The sequence below is a fragment of the Vanellus vanellus genome (assembly GCF_965231255.1).
Source record: "Vanellus vanellus genome assembly, chromosome: 21".
NCBI lineage: Eukaryota > Metazoa > Chordata > Aves > Charadriiformes > Charadriidae > Vanellus > Vanellus vanellus.
This window is the reverse complement of record NC_138926.1, coordinates 8,740,155-8,766,376: the sequence shown is the minus strand read 5'-3', so window position 1 is coordinate 8,766,376 and position 26,222 is coordinate 8,740,155. Positions and strand designations below refer to the sequence as shown.

At 54.6% G+C, this 26,222-nt stretch overlaps 1 protein-coding gene across 4 annotated transcripts in view; it reads right to left on the bottom strand.

Annotated features, from left to right (window-relative positions):
- The window catches only part of CADM1 (cell adhesion molecule 1), a 158,448-nt gene that overhangs the window by 7,063 nt on the left and 125,163 nt on the right, over positions 1–26,222 (bottom strand). For 2 of the 4 annotated variants that reach the window (XM_082493720.1, XM_082493721.1), the window contains exons 7-8: positions 25,106–25,278; positions 21,249–21,320 (exon numbers count right to left, since the gene is read on the bottom strand). In XM_082493720.1, coding sequence (XP_082349846.1) covers positions 21,249–21,320; positions 25,106–25,278 — 245 coding nt within the window. Of the gene's footprint in view, positions 1–4,565; positions 4,620–10,544; positions 10,578–21,248; positions 21,321–25,105; positions 25,279–26,222 lie in introns of all 4 variants that reach the window. The other 2 variants (XM_082493718.1, XM_082493719.1) reach the window with 2 other exon arrangements.

The window sequence follows — 26,222 nt, the reverse complement described above, 5'->3', positions numbered from 1 at the left end:
GGGTTTTGCTTATTATTGTAATCAAATGCTCACGTAATCAACAACAAAGAGATTGTACCACTTGGGCGCTGGAGTTTTCCTTTCAACACAAAGCGCGGCTCGTGAAAGGGTGGGCAGGCAGAAGGGAAAGGCAGTTGTGACTGGTTCCTCCTCGTCACCCCACTAACCCCACGCTAACCCAGCGTACTGCGGGAGTCGGGGCGACCCGAAGGGACGGTCGGCTGGTTATCAGCCCTGGAAGTATTCCCAACTCACAGCTGCGTTTTAAACCTCCCGGTTCTTAGTTATGGGTTCTTTTTTTTGGGGGGGGGAGACACTTTTTAAAAAATAAATGTCTTAACGATCTCAAGTTTTCCAACATTTTTGCTGTTGTAATTGCTTAAAAATAGCTTTCTGTGGACTGTCTCAAGAGCATGCGAAAAGCTGGCAGGTTTTAACAGCGACATCCCAACAATGTGGGTCAAGTGCTTACAGCAAGGTTTAGCAGATGGAAGACTTTTCTCCTCCCAGCTACTCAATAAAAAGGTTCCATTCCATTCTCTTTTTAATGAGGCTTTAAAATACATATATATCTCTATAGGTACGTATCTACACATATTCTAATTCCACTCTTTTTGTAAGCCGCAGCTACTCAGGCTTAAGCCTAGATTGGACCCGGCTGACTGCACTAGCTGGTGTTTTAAATCTCAATTATACCCACCCTAAACGCTGCGGACCTATTAGGGTCAAACCACTTTATTTTTAGCTTCAGCGCTCCCTGAGTTTTTGGAGGGGGGGTGCTGCGAAGCGCCAAAAAAGAGGTTTGGGGTCTCCTTCATGCAGGGAGCCCTCCGCATGCAGAAGCATCCGCGCGTGCCCGCAGGCACCGGCTCCTTCCCAGCCAGCGCCCGCGGCTGACCCGGCACCCAGCACCGTTCCCGGGGTCACTGTGGCTTCCGACAGCGTCCCCCACCGCCTGCCCTGGGGGCTGCGGAGCCCCTTCCCACCGAGGCTCTCCGTGCCCCGGTAGCAGAGCCGGGAAGGCAGCGCAGCCCCCGCGGACGTGGCGTGCCCCACCGTCACTCTGGAAGGCGCGTGTTCTGCTCGGACCCCGCTGCCTGGGTGCTCCTCTGCCTCCTCTCCTGGCTCCTTGCCTTCCTTCCCGCTTCACCAACCTTCCGTGACCTTTTTTGGGGCATCTCCGAACAGCCCTGCACTTGTTCTACGCACATTTGTGCTGTAAAAGCAGAAAATTGATGGAGATCTCTGCCAAAACACAGTCTAGACCTCAATTTTGGCATATTTGGATTTACTGCTGCACTCCCACAAAAATTTATCTTCCTTTCCTGGGTGAAAATTGATTTCAAGCTATTGATGTAGGGGAACGTGGCCTGAATTTGTGGGTGTGCGTATGTAAGTTTATACACACTAACTCCACTGATGGCTACCGTGCTTCCCAGATGTTCACTTAACATCTGCATCACGGTAGGGAAAAGAAAACCCTAAATCAGTATTTTTGAAGAACTCTGAACGGAGAGATCTTTCCTTCCTCTTAAAGTTTAGTCAATTAAACAACTAACACACCACTGTGACTGAAGCTCCCAGAGGCCACTGCTGGTCACGTTGTGGGTGCGAACGGCCTCACGTCACTGGCGTGCTTCTGAGGACCTGGCAAGCCAACGATTCCGCTTTGCTACGAGGTAGGGAAGTTAAAGGCAGCACTAACAGCTTCCCACTGCGTTCGTGGCTAGTTCTTTGGTGGGTGGGATGAAGTTCTCCCAACGATGGAGCAGCACTGGATGGTTGTTGGGGGTGCTGGTGGCAGGGCCAGGAGAACAACGGGCTCCTGTCACTCCAGAAACACTCTCAAACGCTTCTCCGCCACGTGGGAGGATGGAAATCACTGCCCGTACGTGGCAGGATGAGCACTACTGTAGCGCGGCATTAAGCCTGCTACCCCTACTCTAATTTATTGATGGACTGCTAAAGAGTAGTGTTAACCTGTTTGTCGTATTGTAATTGAATTTGGGCTAATTTAAGCCAGAGAAATTCGAGGAGTTCATCCTTCTTCAATCAATAAAAGCTCCCCTTCAGTGACCCATTTCAAGATCGCTTCATAAAAAATAACGCGCTCTGTTTTAATAAATTCAGTGCCTATGACGGGTGCTCAATGCTTATCGGCTGTTCCTGCAGACTCCTCTCTGCGAGCAAACGGAGCCCCTCTCGCGATCGATGGCCACTGACTCATCAGCCGCCCCCTCGAACAAAGGTGCTAATCAGCTTTGGGTCAGTTCATCAAACCTGCGGCGCGGGCTCCACGGGTGCCTCCTGGCGGCTCCCTCTTTTACCGGGTACCCGCGCACACGAGCACGCGGCAGCTCGCCCTTGCGCCCCCCGCGCCGGGCGCGGAGATGCCGCAGCCGGACAAGCAGCGCCGTGCTGCGCGGTGCACGGCCGGCCCTGCCCGCAGCCTGCGCTCTCTGCGCGGTAGGAACCAGAGGAGGTTTGTGAGGGGCACGGACACACACAGCTCGACCAGGGGAAGCGAGTGGAGCTCTGGGAACCGGCTACCTGGGCGGACGGCAAGGGATGCGTTACTTAATTGCACAGTTGGCAGAGCCTCCGGTGAAGCGTTTAGCGGGACAGGAGTACCTGCAAGGAACAGCAGACTGAGCAAACACCGCAGCAGCACCGCCGCGTTCGCCACGCCACCATCCGCCCGGGGCGCGGGCACGCACCCCGGCACCCCCCGCGCTCCCCGGCCGGTCCCGAGGGTGCCTGGTCCCGCCGGAGCGGGGAGAGCGTTCCCAGCGGAGAGCTCGGCTCCGGCACTCACCTGGACCACCCGTCCGACAGCCCCCGCCCCAAAGGGGCTCTCCCGGCGGTGTGCCGGGGCCGGGCAGGGGGGGGCCGGGCCGGGACGAAGCTCTGCTGGCGGGACAGAGCGGCCCGGGGCCCTTTCTCTAGGGGCACCGCACATTTGGCTTGGCGTGACTACCCTCCGGGCGTCCACAAGTCACCAAGAGAGCAACAAGCAAAATTTTGACATTCGTAGGGGAAGAAAAAAAATCAGTAGTCAAAACGGGTGCTGCAGAACGGGTGTCTGGCAGCGCACACAGGGCGCCCGCTCCGCTGCCGGCTGTGCCTGCGCCGCTTCCCCCGCAACGTTTGGGGCAAATTTTGACTCGCGTTCAAGGTTCAGAACTAAGGGCCCGCTGAGCCGTACGCTGCGGGGAAGGCGCTGGCCATTCGGCACAGCCCCAGCGCCGCCGCAGCCGGCAGCGCCCCCGCACCGCGGCAGCCGAGGGGAAGGCCGGGCTGCCAGCAGACACCCCTTTCGAGGAATTCTGTCGTGGAATAGCTTCCCGTTCCTCTCTTCATTCACCAAAAGGTGCGTTTTTCTTTAAAAAATGCAAATTAAAATAGTAACACGGCTTATCAGAGCAGAACACCTATTTCCCATCCGGCCAGTGATGACACGGGACAGGGAGCTGGTGCTCCTTACCCAGGAGGTGTGGCCCAGGCCTGCAACAATAATGATTAGTACGGCTCAGGTGTTAGAAGACATCCCGAATTCATCGATCGTTTCTGACCTCTTGGCCAAAGCATACCTATAGTGGCTTACAGGAAGAGATGCCGCTGGTTCGATCAGGTCAAGGGAAAGCATTTGACAGAGGGAGAGGGGGACTTGGGGCCGGGCTGCTTTGGGCTGCGTTTTTGCTCCGCGTCACCCCCGCAGGGGACGTGGCGGGAGGAGGACCCGCCTGGCAGGGCTCTCCCGGCCCCGCGGCGCTGCCCGTGCGGGGCCACGCCGCCGCCCCCGGAGCCCGCGTCTGCAGAGATGCTCTGAGAAGCGGGAGCAAAAAAAGCTGGGTGAACTTCTAAAAACGCTTAGGAAGACTCTGACAGAACAGGAAGATCGGAGGTTTAGATGACGTTTGCAGCACTGGTACAACCCCTGTTTGGAATATACCGACTGCATCCGCTAAAGATGCTTTTATTTCTTATCTGGATTAGCGCTAATTCGCAAGGACCAACTATAAAGATGTATTTACATAACTTTCAGTCCAGCGTGGATAAAGAGGTCCAAACCATTTACTCGGCTTAGCCTCCGCCGGTAAAGCAATTGCCTCCTTTTTATCCCCAGTCTGATACTCCTACTATGAGAAACCGCCCAGCCGCCGAGCTGTAGCGCCGGCTGCATTTTTTACAGAGGGTTTCACACAACGCGGCAGAGTCGAGCGTTTTACCAACATAAAGTTTCAACTCAACCGGTCTCCAAATCAGCCTTCAAAAAAATCGCGGCAGGGCAGCTGGGAGGGAGCGTGACACGGCGAGGCTCCCCGCACCGTGCCGCGCGCCGCCCGCCCCTCTGCAAGGCTGCCGCGCAGAAACGGGTGGCAAAATCAAAAAGAGGGAGGGAAACCCCGAGAGAACCCAGCGTACATCCAAGCTGCGAGACCGTGCGTTGGAGGAATGGCTACAGCACAGCGACTATACAATGCGACATGGCCAAGATGCAGAAATCAGCGTGGAACCAGTATCTAGCGTAGAAGAGCAGCGGTTTACCTACGGACTACCCTTACCTGAGAGATCCCCATAGTCCAGCTCCTCTGCGGAATTGGGCAACTGAGTAAAGCCTTACAAGTAAAAACAAACTCGTTTTTCTCTGCGTTTCTCGAGTGACAAAAAAAACAACACACTTAACAACTGAGGACGAATTTCTTGCGGGGGGGGGGGGGGGGAGATAATGCGTCAATCACTTGCCATCCTCTGCCGGTTTGGGCAGAGTAACTCGTATGACAGAATTGCAATAATTTCCTTTATTACAGACAGAAACATTCCTCAGTCTACACTGTTGGCACACAAAACATGGACTCAAAGTCACTCATTCATAACAGCATGCAAAGACCCCCAAACTCTGTCTTTTAGTCATCGGGGGGGGAGGGCAATTTCCCAATTTAGGCAAGTTCGAATTAGGTTTTGTATACATAGAGCAATGTAAAATTTTCTGCCAATTCAATCTTTTTTTTTGGTGAATGTTGACAAGCCTGGCAACGTTATCAATTAGTGAACAGTGCGGGTGGCATTTCAGTACCGTAAGGCACCTGTACGGGCAGACTGCAGGCTATGTCTTCCGCAAAACCAGCTGACGAACCCTCTCTTTTTAGTTTCCCAAATTTGATGCATTTATGGAAAAAAGTATCTTCCTCAAAGCTGATAAAGCAGTTAGGCGAGACACGCTCTCGTGAGCACAAAAGGCAGCTAACGCTGTCTGCAAAGCCGCTATGTGCTGCTTGGATTGAGAATTGGAGAAAAGGCGGGGGGGTCGGCGGGGGGAGGGAGGGCGCAGCTGAGCGAGCCCCTCTGCGCCGCGGCTCCTCGGCGCCGCTCCCGGGGCGAACCGGGGGCTGGAGCTCACCGAGACCTACTGAAATCTGGGAAAGCCCAGCGTTCCTAACGAAGGCTGGTACTGGCGATGACCTACTCTTGCCGCCGGCTGCTAAAGCTCCAACGGCAAATGCATTATCAAAGAAAAAAAATAAAATATTTCCCCTGAAGAGACACCACCGCCACCGGTCAAGGGGAAAGCCGGCGGCGGCGGCCTGCCGACCGCTAAAACCGCTGACTTTCTTTTAAATAGCCGAGATGGTAATGCGGTATAGTCCATGTGCAGGCTGTCCCCCATCGGAAAGCAGCAGGCAATCTGTCTCTCTCTCTCTCTCTCATTAAAAATAAACCTCCTTTACAGTGACGATGTTTAAAATACATCAAGTCACCTGGAAGCCACGGTCGGAATCATCTTCCAAAGCGGGAAGCCGTTCAGATTAATAGCAAGAATTTTGTTTGCGCGCCGCTCTTGGATTTCAGGGAGGCTCCTCTTTTTCACTATAATACAATTTATAAATATAATTACAGTTGACTCACAGAAGCATTGGACATGCAAATCCGGGCTCTGAAGAGCAGCCATTCAACTTCTATCTCTCCAAAATTGCTTCTGTAGAGTCTTCCCTTTCACTTAAAAGGAACCACATTTTCTCAATAATGAAAAAGGGCAACGTTGCATTTTTTATGAAGCCAAAAAAAGGCTTTTTCAAAAGAAAATGTAACAATTCAACAATTCCGTTTCTGCCTGCACCTGGTATACTTAAAAATGCCACCGAACAGCCTTAAAACCTGTTGTGAGGCATTTTCAACATGCGGCAAATTACTTCTTGATTTTCCTCATTAAACTTTCATACCGGCTATTAGAGCCCCTTCCTCTCGCTTGTGATGAGAATGGATTCCGAGCCTGCCGCGGCTCCTGTTCCCTGCGGGACAGCCGGCGCGTCGCTCGGCCGCCCTCTCCCCGTGCCGCGGGAACTCTGCCGCGGGCGCAGCGGCTCCGCAGCCTCACCGGGCGCCGGGACGAGGACCTGAGCGCAGCGGGTACGGAGGGGTTCCCGTCGGCAGGGCGCTGCCTTGGGCTGCTTCCTAAGCTACCTCGGGTTCTCAAGGAAAAGACAACTTCTCTTTTGCATCAAGCTGTAAATAAGCCATTAGGGATTCTGTTTTATGCTGCGCGTTCCGGGGCACTGCACGGAACCCGTAGCATGTGCGGAGAGCTTTGTGATCTTTTATTCAATCGCCCCAAGGACCGGAGCTGTAAAATATATTTAGGAGTGTATTTGCTATTAGCTGCGCTTTTAAGTAGGGCGTTTTCCAAAGGAAAGGCGGTTGGACGGGCAGAGCCGCTTGATAACGTTCATGCAGAAAGCACCGCGGCTTTTTCCTCGCGTGCCGCTGCGTTTGGCGAGCTCTGCGAGGCGACGAGCGCTCTGGCACGGCCGAGTTTTGGCTTCGGACAAGTAAAACTCATTCCCTGACACTGAGCGCTATCGGAAAAAGCGACAAGAGCTTAACGCGGCAGTGTTAAATGTTCTTGTACAAAACCCTTCTAAGGCCGTTATTAAAAACTCATACGGGCCTTCGGGGAAGAATTTGCAGCTTACAAAATAATTTACCTGCTATATTATGGGCAAGGTATTTTCTCGTCACTCTTCATTCACGATTGGGCTGTTTTCGCAATTTTAACCTCCGCTCCAGACTTCCTGCTTTGCCAGCTTCAGAAGAGATTTTTTTTCGCCCTACCTTTCCACGAGGACGAGCAGAAGCGCTGCCCGTGCTGCGGCAGCAGCGCCGTCTCTCTGCCTCGGGGCGGGGGGGGCTGAAACGCAGCCCGGAGCATCCCCCTCGCCGCGCACCCGCGGCCGGCCAGCGCCGCCCGGGGACGGCCGCTCCGCGCGACGGGCGCCGGCGTGGCCTGGGAAAACTGTTCAGGAGCTCTTAAAGCTCTTCCCTTACAAGAAGGAGAGGTCCAAATTTGGGAAAAATTGGCGAAATTACTTCTGCCGCAGCAAAGGGCCACCATGTATAAGGTCATGGCTGCTTATACATGTCCCGCCCCTGCGGGGGGCACAAGGGGAGCCGGGCACCTCGCCCGCAGTGCTCCCCAAAGGGCAGCAGCCCGGCAGAAATTAACATCTGGCACGTGGACTTTGAGGGGGAGAGGGGCAGAGGAGAAAGGGCACGGCAGAGAAAGGGCTTTCCTTCCAGGCTCGGCGCTGGCAGCCTCGCAGAGACGTTACTCTCCCGGCTGCGCCGCGGTGTGCCCCGGCTGGGGCCGCTCGCAGGCAGCACCTGCGCTTTCAGCCCCGCTGGCGCCCTGGCACCAGGAGGGGCACAACGAGAGAGAGAGGGAAGGAGGGCTTAAGCTCGGGACACCCGGCTTAGCGCGGTGCAGCAGAAGCACAAGCCTTCCTGCCGGCCATGACCATGCTGTTATTGGAGTTCTGGCAATGAACAGTGCAGAGAAAGGAGAAAGTGCATCAGAAAATTTACAGTTAAGCTCTCATTTTTAAACAAAAGAGTTAACAATGTTCGTGCTTTAAGTCACTCATGCATCGCTGCCGTCAACTCCGTTCCAGGAGGAAACAGGAATGGCAGGGGCTTTGCTACCGCTGTTACATGCACACACATACAGGACTCCTTCCCCCCCCAGTCCTCTAGGATACACTCCAAAAAATTAAATGACTCAAAGATCCTTTCCCAGATTGAAGTATTGTGCTGGTTCCACACTAGCCTTACATTTCGTTTTCTTTGCTAGCAATCTCTTTTTCGGGTTCTTTTTTGGTTTGGTTTTTGTTTTATTTTTTCTTCCCCCAATTCATTTAGAACGGTTTTTGGAGAAAATCCATTTGGCTGTAGTTCATGCCCATGCATTTCTAGTCATTCACAGACATGCTCACTCCCATCGGACATCGGTAAGAACAAATGGCCAACATACAGAAACACCTGGTGTACTCCATACACACTCCAGCAACACAAGCGTGGAAAGAAACCCCGGAGTCTCCAGGGGAACAGCACCCCCGGGCCAAGCGCGGGGGGCTCGGGGCGAACCGGCAGGGTTTTAAGGCAGGAAAGTTTGTGGCAGCTCATCGGACTGGGCTTGCTTGTCATTTCGGCTGTCAGCCTCCCGGCAGCAGCCGTCCTCCCCCTACAGCTGGAAGCACTCAGAGGGACTCCTGGACCTAAAAACACGCTTCTTGTGGCTTTCCCCAACGCAGGTAAAACTGACGAAAGCTGTCGGGAATTGCATTAAAGAAACGGGCGCGGGCTGCAAAGGCTGCGGGTGCCCTCCCGCGCCCCTTCCTGCACCAGCCCCCGCGCCGCAGCCTCGCAGCTCGGTGCTGCGCGCCGATGCTCGGCCTGCCCGGCTTGCCTTCGCCCCGGAGAGGAGCGACCTGCGCCTCAGGAACGGCTCGCCAGGACATCCAGAAACGACGCTGGAAGTCTCGCTAGTCTCGGGGCTGCCTGATCTCGCCCAAACGCAGCGGCAGCATCTGCGCCTGCGCAGTGCCAGGGCTGTCTGAGACAACCCCCCCAAAAATGGTTCTATTTTCTGACCTTGCGGGGCACTTTGTTCTTTTGCCTGCATGCCTCCACCTTTTCTCAGCGAACCCGAGTACTAAAGGCAGAGCGCCTTGGCCGAGCCGGAGCAGCGCTGCGAGCTCGGCGCCGACCCCTCTCCCTGCGCCCTGCCCGCCGGCGCTGCTGCAGCGGGACGCCCTGCCACCGCGCCGGCCGCCGCAGAGCCCGCAGCCGCGGGGCGGGAGAGCGGTGGGGACGGAGCGGCTTCCCTTCAGCCCCCGCCGCCCTTCCCGACCGCTCTCAGACGCTTCTAAGAAAGCGAAGCGCCCGGCTGGTCCTTCAAAGGAGCAGTGGGACCCCCCACCCCCACCTGAGCCAGAGCCACTGAGCAGAGCGGCAGGTAATTAAAGTGGGCTGCCAGCTGCAGAGGCAGCTCTGCAAGCCCCCCCCCCCCCCCCCCCCCCGGGCTTAACGATCGGGTGATTAACGTTTTGCCTTCATCTGACTTTCACGAGTGTCAGCGTAGTTATTGCCTCGCCGTGAATTCCGTCACGGTAGCTACGAACTCGCCCGTGTTGGATCTTGACATTAAACATACACGGGGAGAGGGGCACCCCAGAGAAAGCAGAACCATGCCTGAAGGCTTCCAATTTTCAGGTCAAGTGGGAAAACGCATCCAAGTAGGTAAGTTATCCGGGACGAGAACCGCACGGCCCTCCGCTCGATACGGGGCATCGCTACTGAACCGTGCCTTCGCTCCGTGCTCCCTCTCCCAGCGCCGCCTGGGCGGCGGGAGGCAGGACAAAGAGGTTGCTCTGCATTACGGGGTTCTGTCAATAAAAGAAACACTCGATTTATCAGAGTTAAAAGAAACTAAAATAGCAAACTCAAATATGGATTAGCCTTAATTAAAATTGTCAGAGGTTTTGGTGCTGTAGCTGAAAAGCGAGCTCGTGCCAAAAACGGGTACGCTCAGCTTCCCATCTGAAGCCACCGTTTAGGCTCGCTTTAAAACCGTAGGAAGCTACGGAAGCTGTCAAGCTGTTAGCTAGACTGCCGGGAGCAGCCGAGAAGGGTTAGTCTGCTAGACTGCTATGCTGATAGCAGAGTGCTGCTACTTGTTTTCCAAACCTCCTTCTGCAGTGTAATAACGCACACTGCACCGCTGACCTCCGAGGCGCGCGCTCCCCCGCGGAGCATCCCCGGCGCGCCACAGGCTGCCCCAGGCCGGCGGACCCGCCGGACGCGCTCTCTTACAAACTCCAAACGAAAGACAAACGCTCGAGACTTCCTAAAAAATGACATCTGGATCCCTGTTTTCAGAAGCCACATTTCTCTTCCGTGTGCGAAGCGGTGACCCCGGGAATCACGACGAGCGGAGAATCGCCGCTCGCACACGTACGCCGTTCCTGCGGGGCGTGGGGGATCGGTGCTCGCCCGGCTCCGGAACGACCGGCTGCGAAGCTCACAACAGAAATGACAAGACCAGTCAGACTTTCCAGCCTTAAAACCTCTGTTATATTTATGAGATCCGTCCACCTGGAAGACGGTTTTCCCCTGAAGACTACGTTTCCCTTTTCGGCTTCCCCTTCCCAGGCTTGTCTTGCCACTCAGCAGCGCTGAGAAATAAGAGAAAACAGGAATGTGATACCAACCGTGAACTGCCGGTTCTGTCGTCGCCGTTGTGTCTACACACGGGAACAGAGGATTGGAGGAAGGGAAGAAACAGGAGGAACAGCATGCAAAAAAAGGGAAAATGGAAAAAATGGAACAGATAATATATGAGCAAGCTTTCAAAGAACATTGCGTGACAAGCAATAATAAAATGAAAGGCAAAAAGCATTTGAAGTGAGTTGCACTGTTTAGAAGACATGCCTCCAGTTCAAAAGCTATGAGCCTGAGGAAAACAGTAAATTTTTCTCTTTTTCCAGGACCTTGCCAGAACAATTACTGGTGGTTGCAAAGTCAGGGGAACAGGAGGCGGGGGAGAGCACCGACACCAACGCTTTCGTTGGCAAGGACCAAAACAGAAGCTCAAGCCCGGGACGAAGGGCCGACGCCCGGGAAACCGCTTTTATGCATTTAAACATTGCCTTCACCAAAGCCTGATCTGCGCCCACGGCTTCTCCCCCGCCGGCCCCCGCAGGCGGCGAGCCCCCGAGCGCGGCAGTGCAGGGCACGGCCTCGCGACCCGCACCGCTTCAGAGGTGGCAAGCGAATGCTAGCAGGGGAGAGGCTCCCAGAAACCCCAGGTCTGGTTCGGAAGGTGCGGGTGGCTTCTGCCCCGGCTGCAGCGAGCCACGCGCCTGTAAGGTGCACGGTTTTTTCAGTGTAAAACCCGATGCTCTAGAATGGGCAAATGCAGGCGGAAACGACCGGTTCCTCTATCGCAACAGTTAACTGGTTAACAGTTGTTGGTAATCAAAACATATTAGAGTTTTCGGGTCGTCCGCCTGAAGCTGACTGCACTCCGTATGTATTCCTTGCCATGGGAAATCTCTTGGGGGCTGTGCCTCGCCAGCTGAGGGATGCTTCACCTCCTCACAGGCGTCTGGAGCTGGCAATTGGGGAGACCAACCCAAATCTCAAGGCTTTTGCTGACAGTGCCCTAGGTTCTCTCCTCTACGCCAATAGGTCTAAATCATAGAATCATAGAATGGTTTAGGTTGGAAGGGACCTTGAAGACCATCGAGTTCCCACCCCCCTGCCGTGGGCAGGAACACCTCCCCCCAGCCCAGGTTGCCCAAGGGCACGTCCAGCCTGGCCTTGAACGCCTCCAGGGATGGGGCCTCAACAGCCTCTCTGGGCAACCTGTGCCAGCGCCGCACCGCCCTCACAGTGAAAAACTTCTTCCAGTTTAAAGCCATTTCCCCTCGTCCTATCACGACATGTTTGTTCCCATTAGCCAAATTACTGACTCATTTGGTTGGTGAAGCTCATTTACTTCTCCTCTGGTTCCAGGTGTCCTGCGACACCGGTTGCTCGCCGTGGTGGGCCGGCTGCTCACAGCCCGCCCGTCGCCCTGCAGGTCCCCACCGGTGGCTCCGCGCTGACAGCTTCCGCACAACCCCCCTCGGTTCGATGCAGGCAATGTTTAAATGAATAAAATGGTACGAGGACGTGCAGAGAAGCGCTCTACGGCGTAGTTCTGCGAGGCAGCCCGGAGCTTGAGTTCTGTTGTTGCGAGGAGAGACAACTCGCGTCGGCGTTCCCCCGCTTCCCCGCGCTGCCCGCAGAAGCCCGGGGCGGCGCGGCCGTCCTCCTGCGCATGCGGGGGAGCAAGCAGGACCCGCTCCTTTGCCATTTAGCTGAGGACAGCCCGGGTCTGGCTTTCTGAAGCACCAGTGACAAGAATCACACGAGGAACACACAATACTTACAGATACAAGGTCTACATGCTTTAATTATGAAAGCAAAACAGAGAAACCCTGCACAATTTAACAAACTGCACCAAGGTTTGCGAGGCAGGTTATCAAGCCGTCATTAGCCTGTTCCCACTGCCAACGTGTCCTGTTCTCGTCTCGGCCACCAGATCTAACGCACGCTTGGATACGCTAGCGCTTGTTCCCCCGCTGGGAGCTCCGGCGGAGGCTGCAAGGCACGCCGTCCAAAGCCCAGCGGAGAACAAGCGCGGGGCTGCTCTTTGTTTTCGGGTGGCAATCCCCAAACGAGGCCTCGTTTTAACCGAGCAGATGGTGACGGGGAAAATGGCGGTGAAGGTGGGGGGAAAGTTGTTGTTTAGAGAGGGTTGTAAAACTGGGTATTAACTCCTGAGATAGCATCTCGGCATCTAGAAATAGTCTCAATTTACTGTCTTCCTGTAATAAAAAATGTTACGTCAGCTTTTACGCTAAATAGAGAATCTGCTGAAAGCAAACTTGTATTCACGTGCTGGAAGAGATATTAGTCAAGAAACAGTGCAAACTGGACAGTGCAGCTCGCTTCCCCGTCTGGGGACAGAGACCAACAGGTTACAAAAAATAAAGTTCTCAAGCGGTTGTAAGTGCGAACAAAGATCCAAGTCAAACAACATGTTGGCTGCAGCTGGAATGACAAAGTTATGATTAGCAAATGGTTTGGATGGTTGCAATAGGAAACACAGACCAGTTAAAGTTTAGAATGAATTTTCTGGAAGTCCAGTTCAATCCCAGAGTCTTCTTTGAGAAGAAGGATGGCATACACACGGTGCTCCGGAGAGGAATAATCTCATGTTAAAGCAAGGCCAGGAGCGCCCCCGACACAGGCACACCACTACAGCGGTTGCATGGCAGAGGAGAGAAAAATCGTCACCGGTGCTTTGGTGTGGAACTCACGAACACGTGTAACACCGCGCACGTACCCACCGCCGCTCTGCCCTGCACAGCAAGGAACGTCCCCCGTCCCGCAACGCCGCTGCTGCCACAGCCCAGAATTTGAAGACGGACCGGCTAACTTTAAACGCGCTTCCCCGAATTCCAGGTACGTGCCGTTGACTTCTACTTCACTTTCGAGAACAGCTGTGTTTAGATGCCGGAGGAGGCCGACGGCACCCAGAGATCAGCCTTCTGCCCCACGTCCCAGAAGAAAAATCATCACTTCTCCTCCAATGGGGGCTGACAAGAAAGTCCTCGATCTGCTTCTGACTTCACTACGGTTGAACAAAGCCAACGCAAGGCTCTGCCATCACCCAAAAGCCCTGCCCTGGTCCCGCGCCCCAGCTGTGAGCAGCAGTCGCACGCAGCCGATGGTTATCCTTCACGCAATCAGCCGGTGCAGAGCGAAGGGCTGTTTTACAAGATGCGGCAAAGCAGAGGACACAGAAAGCACGGGAACAAAGAGGCTCTGCGTGGTACCTTCCACCTTAAGATAAAGATAAAGGCTTCCCTTCTGATGTTAATCAGTAACGCAACAGAACACGCTGTACGGGCAGAAGTAAAACATTGCAATGGTCCTTCAAAATCTACGTGTACGTAGATTCACCAGAGGACTGGTTTATAATTAAAGAAGGTCTCCAAGAAAGGAACCGCTGGCCTCCCTAAAGCTGTGCGGTTCACTTAATCGTGATTCCTTTTTAGCGTTGGTCCTAAGAAGAGTGTGTAGTGTGGCCAGCCCTCCAGTGAAGACACTAACACACATCGTCTGGCGATACAGATGGTGTTCTCTGCCGGCTAACGCAACTCGGACGACACCCAAGTTTTAGGCACTCACCACTTCATTAGGTAGCTACACAAGCGCGCGCACACACGTATATACACATATTTATAAAATTACTGCACGAAGGCATCTGGGCGACGTTTAGCAGAGTTACGAGCGCCATCGCTATGCCTCCTCATTTTTTCAAATGGATTCTCTCCAACTTTAAGCTGTTTGCGGAGTGTGACAGACTGGGCCCTTTAAACTCGCCCGTAATTAGTCCACAGCCTCAAACAGAACGAGCACGATGGAGGAATATTAAAACCCCGGCAGCCAAATTAAATTCGCCAACTCGAGTGCCTGAGCCGCAGTGCTGCAGCCTTACAGCAGCACACCGTACAATGGAGCTTAAAAACACGCAGCTGCTGTAAAGAGAATTTCAACGGCACATCATCCAAAGAATGGCAAAACACACTTTTAAAAAAAAATTTAGAGCGGTGTTAATAAGTACAGATATCCATTCAATATATTGCTCTTTGAGATGCTTTCTGAACCGAAAACAAAGGCCAATCCGGTGGCTGACTTGTGGAGCCCTTATCCTTTCTGGTTTTCCTGACTCCTTCACGTCTACTGACCAGGGGGAGCACGAATTCCCTCGCGTTGCTGTGTGCGCAGCAGCCTCAGGGACCAGCCTGCAGCATTATAAACGGGATTTCCACTTTGTTGCAGGTCCGTATGGCTCCTGAAAAGCCCTACGCGACTCCCCGTCCTCCCCGCTGCACATGCGCCCGCCACCGCCGGCGGCAGTGGTGCTGCGCGTCAGTACCACCGCGGCCAAAGGGGCTCCACAAGCCCCGGCGCAACAGCCCGGCAGCCCTCTCCCCCGCTAAGTGCTCCTCGGCAGGGTGGGTGACAATGCTCCTCGCGTTCCGATACTCCACGACGAGCCCCTGTACGGCGGTTCCAGCCTGCGCTGGAAGCTTTTGCGCACGGGCATGTTGCAATGCACCCCAGAGACGGTTTGAGTCGCGGACCAGATGTTTCACAAAAATAATCGCAATCTGTATGGAAGTTGTGTGCGACAAGAACAAAAATATTCCAAAATCAGTGCTGCGGCTCCGGCTACGCCTTTGCGTGTTTTTCCGTAAGGACCTGCCAAGATTTTGGTTTTATCTAAATCCCAACCTTGTGAACACCGTACCTGCCCCCGGTTCCCGCGGTGCAGGCACAGCGCTGGCTGCCGGCACCCTGCTGCAACCGCGGAGCCCTCGGCGCCAGGGGGTGACCCGCCACGCTGCCAGGCGTCGTACAAACCCCGGGCAAGCCCCGACCCCTTCTCTGCTCTGCCCGCAGCCAGCCCGGCTCCCCCGGGAGGGGACAGGTCCTCTGCCCAGCTCCCTCTGCCTGAACACGCAGCCGTTCTGCCCGGCAAAGCGACGGTTTCTGCAGCGCTTACGCTGCACCAGCCCCCATGACACCAGACGTGACAGCACTGTGTCTGCTACTGACTGGACGCAGTCCTAAAAGACTGACTGCATTTTATTTCATTTTATTTTCTGTAACAGCTCTGTCAGCTGCTCTCTCTGCCTTTATTCCCTTTAATGCGGTCACATCCTGGATGAAAATGTCAGGAGAGCGGAGCATCATCTTTAAATTAACTTGACATTTTAGCGGGGACATGCAGAAGCTTCAACGGAAAGCAAAAGTTAAATAATAAATATGGGGGAACAGATCAGCGGGCTGAGTCGCTGCACGGTGGCACCAAGCGCCCGGACACGCTGCCGGCCGGGGCGACGCAGGAGCACCCGGTGGTGCCGGCCGAGCGGCCGCGCTCCCTCTTGGCTGCGCGGGCATCGCCCAAGGGCCGCCCGCCCGGGAGAGAACGCGGTGAAAGAGCCCGGAGGGGTGGGCTGGAGCCGACCAACCCCCCCCCCTGCCCCCCATCCCGGTGTTGGGTTTGGCTGGGGAACACACGGAGCGTTTCCGAGTTAGGATTCAATGCCACGGGAACGCCGCCGCCGGCAGCATCAGGCACAAGCGACCATTCCCGATGAGACGCAAAGCCTGCGATTCCGCGGGTACTTACGTACCTCGGTAATCCCCCCGCTGCCTCCTCACCTCCCACAGACCCACTGCACGGTAATTTGAGCAAAGAATGACTTCGACTGCATTCCTCTCGCCCACCACCTTTTAGGATTTCTGTTGGAATAAGCCCCGTGCAACTGTAGATTTTCACACAACCAGCTGCAATCAGAAAAGAACAAACTTCTCCTGTGGATAAAATCACCGTTTTCCTCATTCCGAGGAAGTTTCCTGAGTGTGTGAATTCACGCTTTGAAAACCGTTTCTTCTCAAGGACTTCAGGTTTCCGTGCGCTATTATTTCCTCGGTAGCTACGATGACCCAAAGCCGGGGTTTTTAACGGAGCGCAGAGAGCTGCCATCCAGCCGGCCTCCCTCCACGGGCACCGCAGCCGCTGCCCTCCTTCAGCGCCGGGCAGAAAGCAGAGCTCACCTACCACGTGGCCCTGGTCGCCACCGGATATTCACACTCAGCATCAATTAGCGGCTCCCGCCGTGGAGCTCACCGACTTCTGAACAGCTTCCAGTCAGAGAGAGCTGGCTTGCTTCTCCGTATAATAAAACCCCAACGACCCGGCCACAGCACAGGCTCAGGGCTTTCCGACCAAGTTCCGACGAGCATCCCTGGGAATTCCGAAGCGAACAGCACTGCCTGTGATGTCCCAGCCCCTGAACACCTCCCCCCCCCCCCACCGGACACCCTAAAGGATCGGTGGGATTTAAAAGATGGTCTAAGGCAGCATTAAAGAGAGGCCACAGTGGAATCCACCAGCTTGCTGTTAATTCTGCTGCAAGACGGGCAGCGGGGGCTTTGCGGAACCAGCAGCACCCAGCGCAAGGCTTGAAGCCCGGTAACGTGCACACGTGTCGCACCCCCAAGTCTCCACCGAAACTGCTGCCAAGACACCTGCGTGATCCATCCGCGGAGAAAGCGTGAGAAATGCAAATTGGCCTGAACAAAGAATGCTGTAGATCCCGGGGTGCGGCGGTGCGCCCGCTAAGTGAGACCAGAAGGCAGCAAAACGGTGCTTGGAAAGGCCGGCTAAACCGCGCCGTGCCGCGCCCGAAGATGAGGGCTTTGCTATTATTAAGAACCTTTATCTCCCAGGAAACAACAGCTGTCCAAACCCAGGATTTCAAGGAACGACTCTTGGGGTAATTCAAATTATGCAGTTTGCTCTGCTGTATCGTATTGTACATCTTAATGAACAAAGCCACAAGGACAATTTCAGCTGATAAAGAAGGGCTCGCCGGCGATAACGGCTGAACCACCGAAGGACGGTCGGAATATCAATGCAGTTGGAGGATATACGAAAGAGATCAAACTGTCACGCAGGAAATCTTCTCAAGCACCGACACTGCAGCCAAGCGCCGGTGACAGAGGAAAAGCTTTAAAGGTCGTGCTGTTTTGGAAACTTCACCACTGCTCAGCTCTTCCTTCTCCTGGAAAAAGGCAGCAGGACGGCTTTGCGGAGATCCGCCCCAAAACCTCCCTGCCGGAAAACCACTTCACGGGCTCAGCACGCCTTTGTAGGTCAAGCGTCCAGCAGCAGCGACAGCGGATGTGGCCCTGCCAAGCAAGAGGGGCTCATAAGGGACCCTTCGCTCCCGGCACGGACGTGGCAGGGCTCGGGGAGGGACCGGGGGCGCAGGGGGCGCACCCTGCACCCCGCACGCGCGGGGAGCCACGGCCGGGCTCCATCGTACGCCCGCACATCCATCGCCCGCCCGTCCTCCTCCTGCTGCTGCGCCCGCGGCTCCGGCTGAGCAGCGGCTGCCATCGCTGCGAGATGAACTCCTCGAGGCAGGGCTGCACGTCCGCGTCACGCTGGAACACGTTTAGGGTAGAAGTACCGCACGTAAGCAAGCACAAACGGCGTCTGTCATCGGAACCTGCACTAAAGGGGTAACTTGCCGTGGAGAGGCAAACGCAGTGCTTTTACACCGTTCTCTCGGATAGTCTCAGCGGGGGAAAATGAGCCCAGAAGAAGTCCTCACCTCCAGTAACTCACACGGAGTACTTCCAAGAACCTAATTTGCTAGGGCAGCTGCTGGAGGTGACAGCACGCCTACAGCACCGCTTTGGGCGCGGAAACGGTTTCTGTGCAGGTCTCTCTCTCCCTTATTTTTTTTTTTTTTTAATTAAGACAAGACAATTGTTTCTCAGCACTACTCTGTGGATTCAGGGGACACGCACTAGGCCAGCGTTATACAAGGAGGAGGGGGGAAAAGGCGAAATAAAGCAGATTCGCAGTCCCCCTCATCCTAAGGAGCGGCTTTCGGCCCGGCTGGCTGGCAGAGGACTCGCAGCCCATCCGCCAGCGCAGAGCAGGAACACCCCGTCTGCTACCAAAGCACTGGCGTCGCACCCGAAGAGGAGCTCGACGCTGGGGTGATGATGGGAATTAAGGTATCAATTGTCTCTTGAGGCTTTAAAAAGTGTTTCAACACTACTATGCTATGTAATTCTAGAGATTATGTTAATTTGACCTAATTTTTTCCAGCTACAGAGTCTCTTAACTATTGAAGAGCAGAAGTTCTGCGGCTTCATACCGCCCGGCTGCCGGCTGGGAAACCTCAAAGCAGGACGCGGACGCGTGCACGTCTCTGCGGAGACGGGAGGCGAGGCCTGGGCTGCTCTTTGTGGGAAAAGCACGTGGAGCTCGTGGGCAGAAGACGGGAAGACACACTTCAAGAAAATTCAGCGTTAGCTCGGTGTCAGGGAAGAATATAAAAATTTTTCGTATCGGCATTAGCTCATCTTATCGCTACATCCTGTGAGCAGCAACTGCCGGAATCAGCGAACGATATTACATCTTCATCACGTTTCCAGCCTCTTCGGCAGCTCAAAGCCCAATCGGAATGGCCCTGAGGAGGCGATGGAGACCCTCTGGGTTTTGCCAACAGGATCTCAGCAACCTTTGAGTTTCAGGTCCTCCATCACTGCAAATAAAGGCGCGAGGAAAACGCAGGACAGCCACGCGCTCCTGGTGCCGAGGTCCTTCTGCCGGGCCCATCCAAAAGCAAGCCGCGGTTCTGCTTGCGCAGGCAATGACGAGCTGCCGGTCAGTGCACCTCTGTGCGCGTCTAACGGCTTCTCCCTGCGGCCGGACCTGCCCGGAGAGCAGCAGCACCCTCGCAGCGGGCAGCGCTGACCCTCGGGGCACGGCTCTGCTCCGCTCCGCTCCAGTGGGAAGCTACCGAGAAGGAATGGCCGGGGACATGTCTCGCCAGAAGGCCCTCCTGTCCTGGAAGACCATCAGCCCTTCCTCCCCGCCTTCAAAGCAAGCCTGGGGGAGCACGGCAGGAGCGATTCCTTACAGCTGGAGCCTCCCCAGCCGTCGCTGGGGGGTGCTGAGCACCTCCTGGGCATCATCCAGCGGTCCCGGTGACAGCCCTTTCCCACTTGAGAACCACCCACCTCCCCCTTCTGCTTTTCAATAGGAAAAAGCTCAAAAACTCCCGCGGAGGAGAGCCCGGAAGCCCAGAGGCTACCGAAAATTCCCTAACAAGTCGCACTGCTTGCGGCGGAAGAGCGGACAGCAAAACTGCTCTCTGTTACGAAGAGCTGCTGCTCCGGCGGCCGAGGCGGCGGGCCAGGACAGCGCGCCCTTCGGAAGCCGCTCCCAGGGCGATCCCTAAAAGGCCAGGCTGGTAACAATCCCGCTCCCGGGAAAAGGACAGCCATTAATGTTCGCAGGCACCGACATCAGCCTAACGGGGTCGATCAAGCGTCAAAGACAAATTCTTCCTTTCGGCCTTCCAAAATTCACTGAAAGCATTAACAAATTACCGTAACCCCAAAGAAAAGCGTATTGCCCCACTTACACCGAGACACGCGGGATCGAGCTTCTCTGCCAAGGGCTCTTAAGGAGACTTTTAATCAAGTCTGAAACCTACTCTGAAATGAAAGCGGGTTAAGAAATTAAAAACAGAAATAGAGTGAACGAATGGCAGCACGGGAAAGCGTCGGCGGCAGAGGGTGCCAAGCAGCCGAAGGCGGGTGCCTGGAGCTGGGCGCTATCGATAACCACCTGGAAGGAGGAAGACAGAGAATGGCAAGGGCTGGACGACACGATGGTGGATGGCAGACGGCGCACACGCAGTGCGCGTTAAGGCACGTCGGAAGAAAGACTTCAACGGCTCGTCCATGCCAGCGGAGTCTGACTCGGTTGCAAAAACCTCAGAAGGAAAGAAGCCACAGAACGCCCCGAGCAGGACAGTTAGACTCAGCCCAGCAATGTCAGAGAAGCAAATAAAATGTGAAGGCGTTTACACAGGGGATGGTTTACAGCAACAATAAACGCGGTGCCGTTAGCTATTCAACGGTCCGTTCTCACCTTCCGTTTGTCACCTCTACCTCAAAAAAACCAAACCAAAACCAAAAGGCAAGCAAAAGCAGCAGTTGAAACAGAAAAGCTCAGCGAAATGACAATGCAAATGGTGACAAAGAAAGCAGAAAGGCCTTCCCCGTGGGTGGAGAGAGTCGGGGCTAGTGAGGAAGTGTGACGGATGCGTGTAACAGAGAGAGGTGTCTCGTGATCGGCTGGTTGGGTTTACCCATCCCTTCTCGCAAGACCGGGACAAACTCAAAACGCTAAAAGCCAGCTCCTCAAAAAGGGTCACGGGGACGGTGTTGGACTCAATAAAAAACGACTGGTGGGATTCACTCTTCTGGGAGAGCGAGGCGGAGGGCAGAGACAGACCGAACACCTAGGCGTGAGAAAAAGCATCTCGAGTCACAGGAGGTGAATTAAATCGCTACAAGACCAAAGTTTCTGCTTTCAAGTATAAATTGCTCAGAAATTGATGCTGATGGGGTCGAGGCTGAAACAACTGCCCGTATTAACTGAGCTCTAAGGCTGTTTGTATCCTTCGTTTGAAAGCACCCAATATTAGCCACCAGTAACTGAATTAATAGCTTTTTCTGCCACGGCAATTCCCGCGTCTCAAACACCGGCAGTCAGGACTATCCAACTCGTCAAACCGCTGGACCAGGACTCGCACAGTACGGTGGGTGTATTTGATTAAAAAAAAAAAAAAAAAAAAAAAAAGAAAATTTCGAGCGATTCGTTTGTTGTGTTTCCCCAGGCTTCACGCTCTGCTTATATACATAAAAGACAATAAACATTCAGGACATTTCCAATGGTTATGAAGGTACCGTACCTGTGATGGTGGTAGGGATGGTGGTGGTAGTGGTGGTGGTTGTTGTGGGAGGAGGGATAGTTGTGGGGGGATCTGGATAAAATATAAAAAGGAAAATAATAAAAAAGCAAATTAAGAAAAAACAAGCAGAACACAACAGCGGTCAATCGTGATCAGAGAAAAACAAGGACGCTAAGAAGCAGCACGGCTGTCGGGTGCCCTCCCTCCGCTAAAGCCAGGCGGTGGCTGCCCAGCTGGCTTTAGGGACGGCGGGCCAGATCCTCAGCAGCTCGCCCCCCGTCTCGGGAGCTGCGCGCAGGCTTGCTCCAGCTGGAGAATCTGGCCCTGAAACTCCTCCCCCCCCCCCCCCCCCCCCCCGGGTCTTCTACAGTGCTAAAAAAAAAAACCAAAAACCAAAACAAATAAAACCCAGCATAAATTAGTCAATGAGAGAGAGAGAAATGGAATGGGAGAGGCATAAGAAAAATAAACTGCACGCTTTCCACAACAAAAAGAACAGTTGACATGTACAAAGAGAGACACAGCGGTGCTTCGTTGGTTTCCTACGTATAGGAAATAGGATTTGCAAATCCGGTGGGAGGTTTGGGTGAGGGCCCTGCTGCGCTGAACAGGCTAAACATCAACAGCACCCGATACATCCCACTTTCTTCCCGGGGCCCTTAACTCCACTATTCTTCCGCTACGAATACACGTCAGCAGGATGTTAGGAACTACTTCAAAGACAGCAATAAACACAAAGAGATGAGAACATCATTACTAAATATCAATTTCAAGGTATGAAGAATTTCACCGAGATCTTTTAGTAAAAAAATGTTAATATTTTTCCGACAATTTCAGTTGAAGGCTGCCGGTTTTGCTACTAGGGCATCGTTAATGAGAAACACAGATACGGGGATGTTTCTCCTCGTGACCGATAACCATTTCTCAGACGTACTTGACCTGTTGAGACTCAAACACTGCCGCTCTTCACGGTATTTCTGTTACGTACAGGGGCACGTCCTCATCAAAATTATTGGGCAGGAGAAGGTAGATGTGAGAAGATGTAAAAGAAAAAATATGTATCAATGCCCAGATGATCAAACTGAATGCGCTAAGTAGTCGGGGAGACTTTGAACTACAGATTCATTCGGCAATAATAGAGCATGAAACATTTCACGGGCTTTTGATTTTAGGTCTCCTCTATAGCATGTCAACTCTTCATCGCTAACACATCTGCTACTCTTTTATCTCCAAGCGAGCTCTCAGACTCCCTAATTAAATACAGCTGAACTTTAATTATACGCTGCACCTTTATTATATCCCATACAACTTCCCAAAAGTTAAGAACCATTACCTCGGAGTTTGCTTCGCTGTGGAGCGCTTACTGACGGTACTATTCTAAGCGGTTATTCTCCTTCCCCTACACCCGCAGCATCCCCGTCCCTACACCTCCCCAGGGCGCTCCTCGCTCGCATCTCCCCGGGAGCAGCGGGGACCCGAACAGCTGGAGCACAGCAGAGCCCGGGCAAGAAAGTCTCCGGCCCTTCACCGGGGACGATGCTGTGCAGCAGACTCTTCCTCGATAAAAGCAAAAATAAAGGAGGCCGTTGGCACGTAAACCCAGCGAGCTGCAGATGCGTCCCTTTGGGAGAGAGGCTACGGCAACCCTGCCTCTCCCGGAGGTGTGCCGGACCACCGCCGTGCCGACGGCTGCTCCCCGACGGCACCCCGGGTGCGGAGGGACCGCGTCCGTAACGCCCCAGTTCCCGTTAACGTGACCCGGGGGAGCTCCGCAGCGAGACGCGGTGAGAGCCGGCCCCGGCTGCGGCCGGGCACGGCCTCCCACCAGCTTCCACCCTGCGCCTACAGGGACGGACACAGACTCCAGAGCCTCCGGAGTGTCTGCTGCCGCGCCGTGGGGAAAGGTGCCAAGGGCTGGGGGCGAAGAGGCTTTCCACCGCTCCCGCGAGCAGCACCCGCGCCCTGCCGGCACAGCGCCGGCTGCTTCTGCGCCAGGAGGCTTCAGACGGTGGCCACAGCCCAACCGCTTCTTCCACACCAGCAGCTCTGGAGTTCTCCCTTTTAAACTCAGGGTTAAAAGGATTCTCTACGGCATCCAGAGTGCCGGATCCTAGCGGGACGCTCCCAAACGTGCAGAAACTGGACGTGATGAGATGTAAACCCGTTATCTGCCCGTGAGCTCCTGACTGACCACAACCCCCCCACCCCCCTGCCCCGCACGGCCAAAACATCTGCCAGATGCCTGGAGTCCGCGGGTTTACTTCCCCTGGGAACCCGCATCTCCTTTAGCGTAGGACTGCCTCGGGCCTCCTGCCGTGGACTGAATCCTGAGGGGGAGCAGCACTGGGGAAGACCTGCGCGCTGCAGCTCTTGCCTGCATCCGAAAGGCAGGATAATTACCAAGCGCGAGACTTCGTGCGAGCTCTAAATCCCGGGTCACTAGCATCGGCGAGGGCCGATCTAGCACTCACTGGGGCCAAAACAGGTACGTAAAAATACACCAGGAATGAAATTAGCTCGTCCACAGCCGCTTTACGGCAGTAGCTCTCCATAGTTTTCATCTCACGGGGAACTGCCTGCGTCCTTTCAACTTCTTTATTGCTTCCCCACAGCAGTAGTTGCCTCTTTAAACACCGGTGTAAACAAGGGATTTTTTTTCACGAGTATACAAATTAGTCCATTGTTAACACGCTTCTGACTTCATTTTGGAAACTGGAGGCTTTGGAGCTAGAGGCCCTAGAAAACTACCCGCACGATGTGGCAGACGAGTTCAATTTCAGCTCAAAGCTAGAGTTTCGGGATTGCCTTCGCTCTTTGGGCAAGTTTCTAAGACTGGGCTTAAAACGGCCTACGCGCGAGCGGCATTCGGATAGGCGATGTCAACTGTTTATCTGGATCAAAGGAGTACAAGAGAATTTGGGCTGCAGAGCTTCCAGCGGCTGCTGCGTGGATGGAACGAGCTTCAAAGCAAAGCCGGTGCCCGTCCCAGGGGAGGCCCAGGCGACCCCGCCACGAGCTCAGCCCAGCCACGCAATAGCCACGCAATAGCCACACAATAGCCACGCAATGCCCACGCAATGCCCACGTGCGACACATCAGCTGTAAATACGCAGCCCCAGGGAGGTGCTCAGCATGAAACTGGGGGACGCTCTTCAAGCACCTACTGAAGCTTCACTATGTGCAGCGCCTCGTGACAGGAGCGCCAGCAGGAGGCTTAAAGCAATGGGAAAATAACGCAGAGGAACTGGAGAATTAAAGGAGGTACTTAACAGCACTTTCAAAAGATGCTGAGGCGCGTTTTAGTGCCCGCTCAGCCGCCACACCTAGGCTTCAGGCGCCTCATTCCTCCAGTTTGTTTACTGGTTTGTAATTATCTGGGGACACTGGCTGATCTTCGGTAATTTCGCTTGCTAATGACAGACCTGGACCGCCCCCCTCCCGCCCCCCGCCGTCCCCTGGACAACTGCTGAAGGCACTGGAGAAGGAATTACCAAAAGGAAAAGGCATTCCCAGGCCAGAGAACTTTCCCAGTTCTCCCCGTGCCCCTGCTCGGGCCTCTCCCCGGGCTTCTCCCGGCAGCACGGAGCGCCGGGCAGGCCCGCGAGCGCGGCTGCGGAGGAGGGAGCGCAGCGGGCACGGAAGGGGCTCTGCACCCGACGCCCGACCCCGAGAGTCACAGAAGCAAAAGGAAAGGGGTTTCCAGCCCCTACCCCAGCCCGGTGCGAGGCAGCCGTGTCGGGAGCTCTCCGTAAATCTTGCATTAGGCAAAACGTTAACTTCCGTCAAAGCTTTCAGAGCGCGGTATGTTGCAATTACGTGTAAATGAGTCTAGAAGAACGGTGGTTTTTCTCACGTACCGTATACAAACAGCATGTAATCCGCATGTGATTTCCCCACCGCGTTTGAAGCCTCACAGCGGTATGTACCATTATCTGTTTTGTTTAGGTTACTAATGAGAAGGTTTGAACCAGACACTACAACGTGTTGAGGCATCTCATCATCTACTCTTAACCACCTCATGTCCGTAGGCCTACAGAGGAGGGAGAAAAAGAAACAATCACATTACTATTTTCCTATGGTAAAGATGGCATCTTCAATAGTTCATCCACAGACAGAAAGCCCAAACCAAGAAAAAACTGTAAAGAAATAACACATACTTTTTTGCACTACTCAAGCCCAGATGCTGCCGGGCTTCCTCTATTTAAATTTATTTTAACCCAACGGGAAACCGTATCCAGACCTTAAATTTTCGGAAAACACTAATGCAAGCAGGAAGAAAGGTCATTAGTGGTTAATCATTCGCTTATTCAGAAAACCTGCAGTCTTTGAGGCTACGGACTACGTGTGCATCCACGGGGCGCTCTGAGCGCAGATCTGGACAGCGTGTGGCAGAACAGGTACGTTTTGGTCGAGTTTGAGCCCGTCCACAGAGCCACCAGCTCCGCGGCCGCCGTGCCGTGAAAGGCCCCGGTTTTGGCTGCGAGCGGAGAGGTCGCCCTTCTCCCCTGCCCCCGTCCCGCCTCCTCCTGCGCCCCTGCGCTAACAGAGCCCCCCGAGCGGCAGGGCTGCCGCCTCAGCGAGTCCAATCAGGCTGTTTCGTTAGAGCTAGTGAAGAAAGCGAGCGCTGCGGGGCTTACGGGGGGTGTCTTTTTAAAAAAAAAAAAAAAAAAAAAGTTATTATAGTCTTTAAGCAGCAGTGAGGGGACAGATGAGCTGCTCCCGAGACAGCCTTCCCCAGCAGGGAGAGCACAGCATCTCTCGGGGCGATCCCACAGCGCGCTCCAACGAGGGGAGCCGCGGTGCACGGCGGTCCCATCCTGCCTGGTCCCAGAGGGCTGCAGCGGGGGGGTCGCTGCTGCAGGTGTCTCAGCTCGGGCTCTTCCCAGCGTCCACACAGTAGACGACTGCCCTGATGTAGAAGCTCCTGGAGCGTCACCGTCCCAGCCACGCGGCCGGGACGGGCACAGCCTGAGC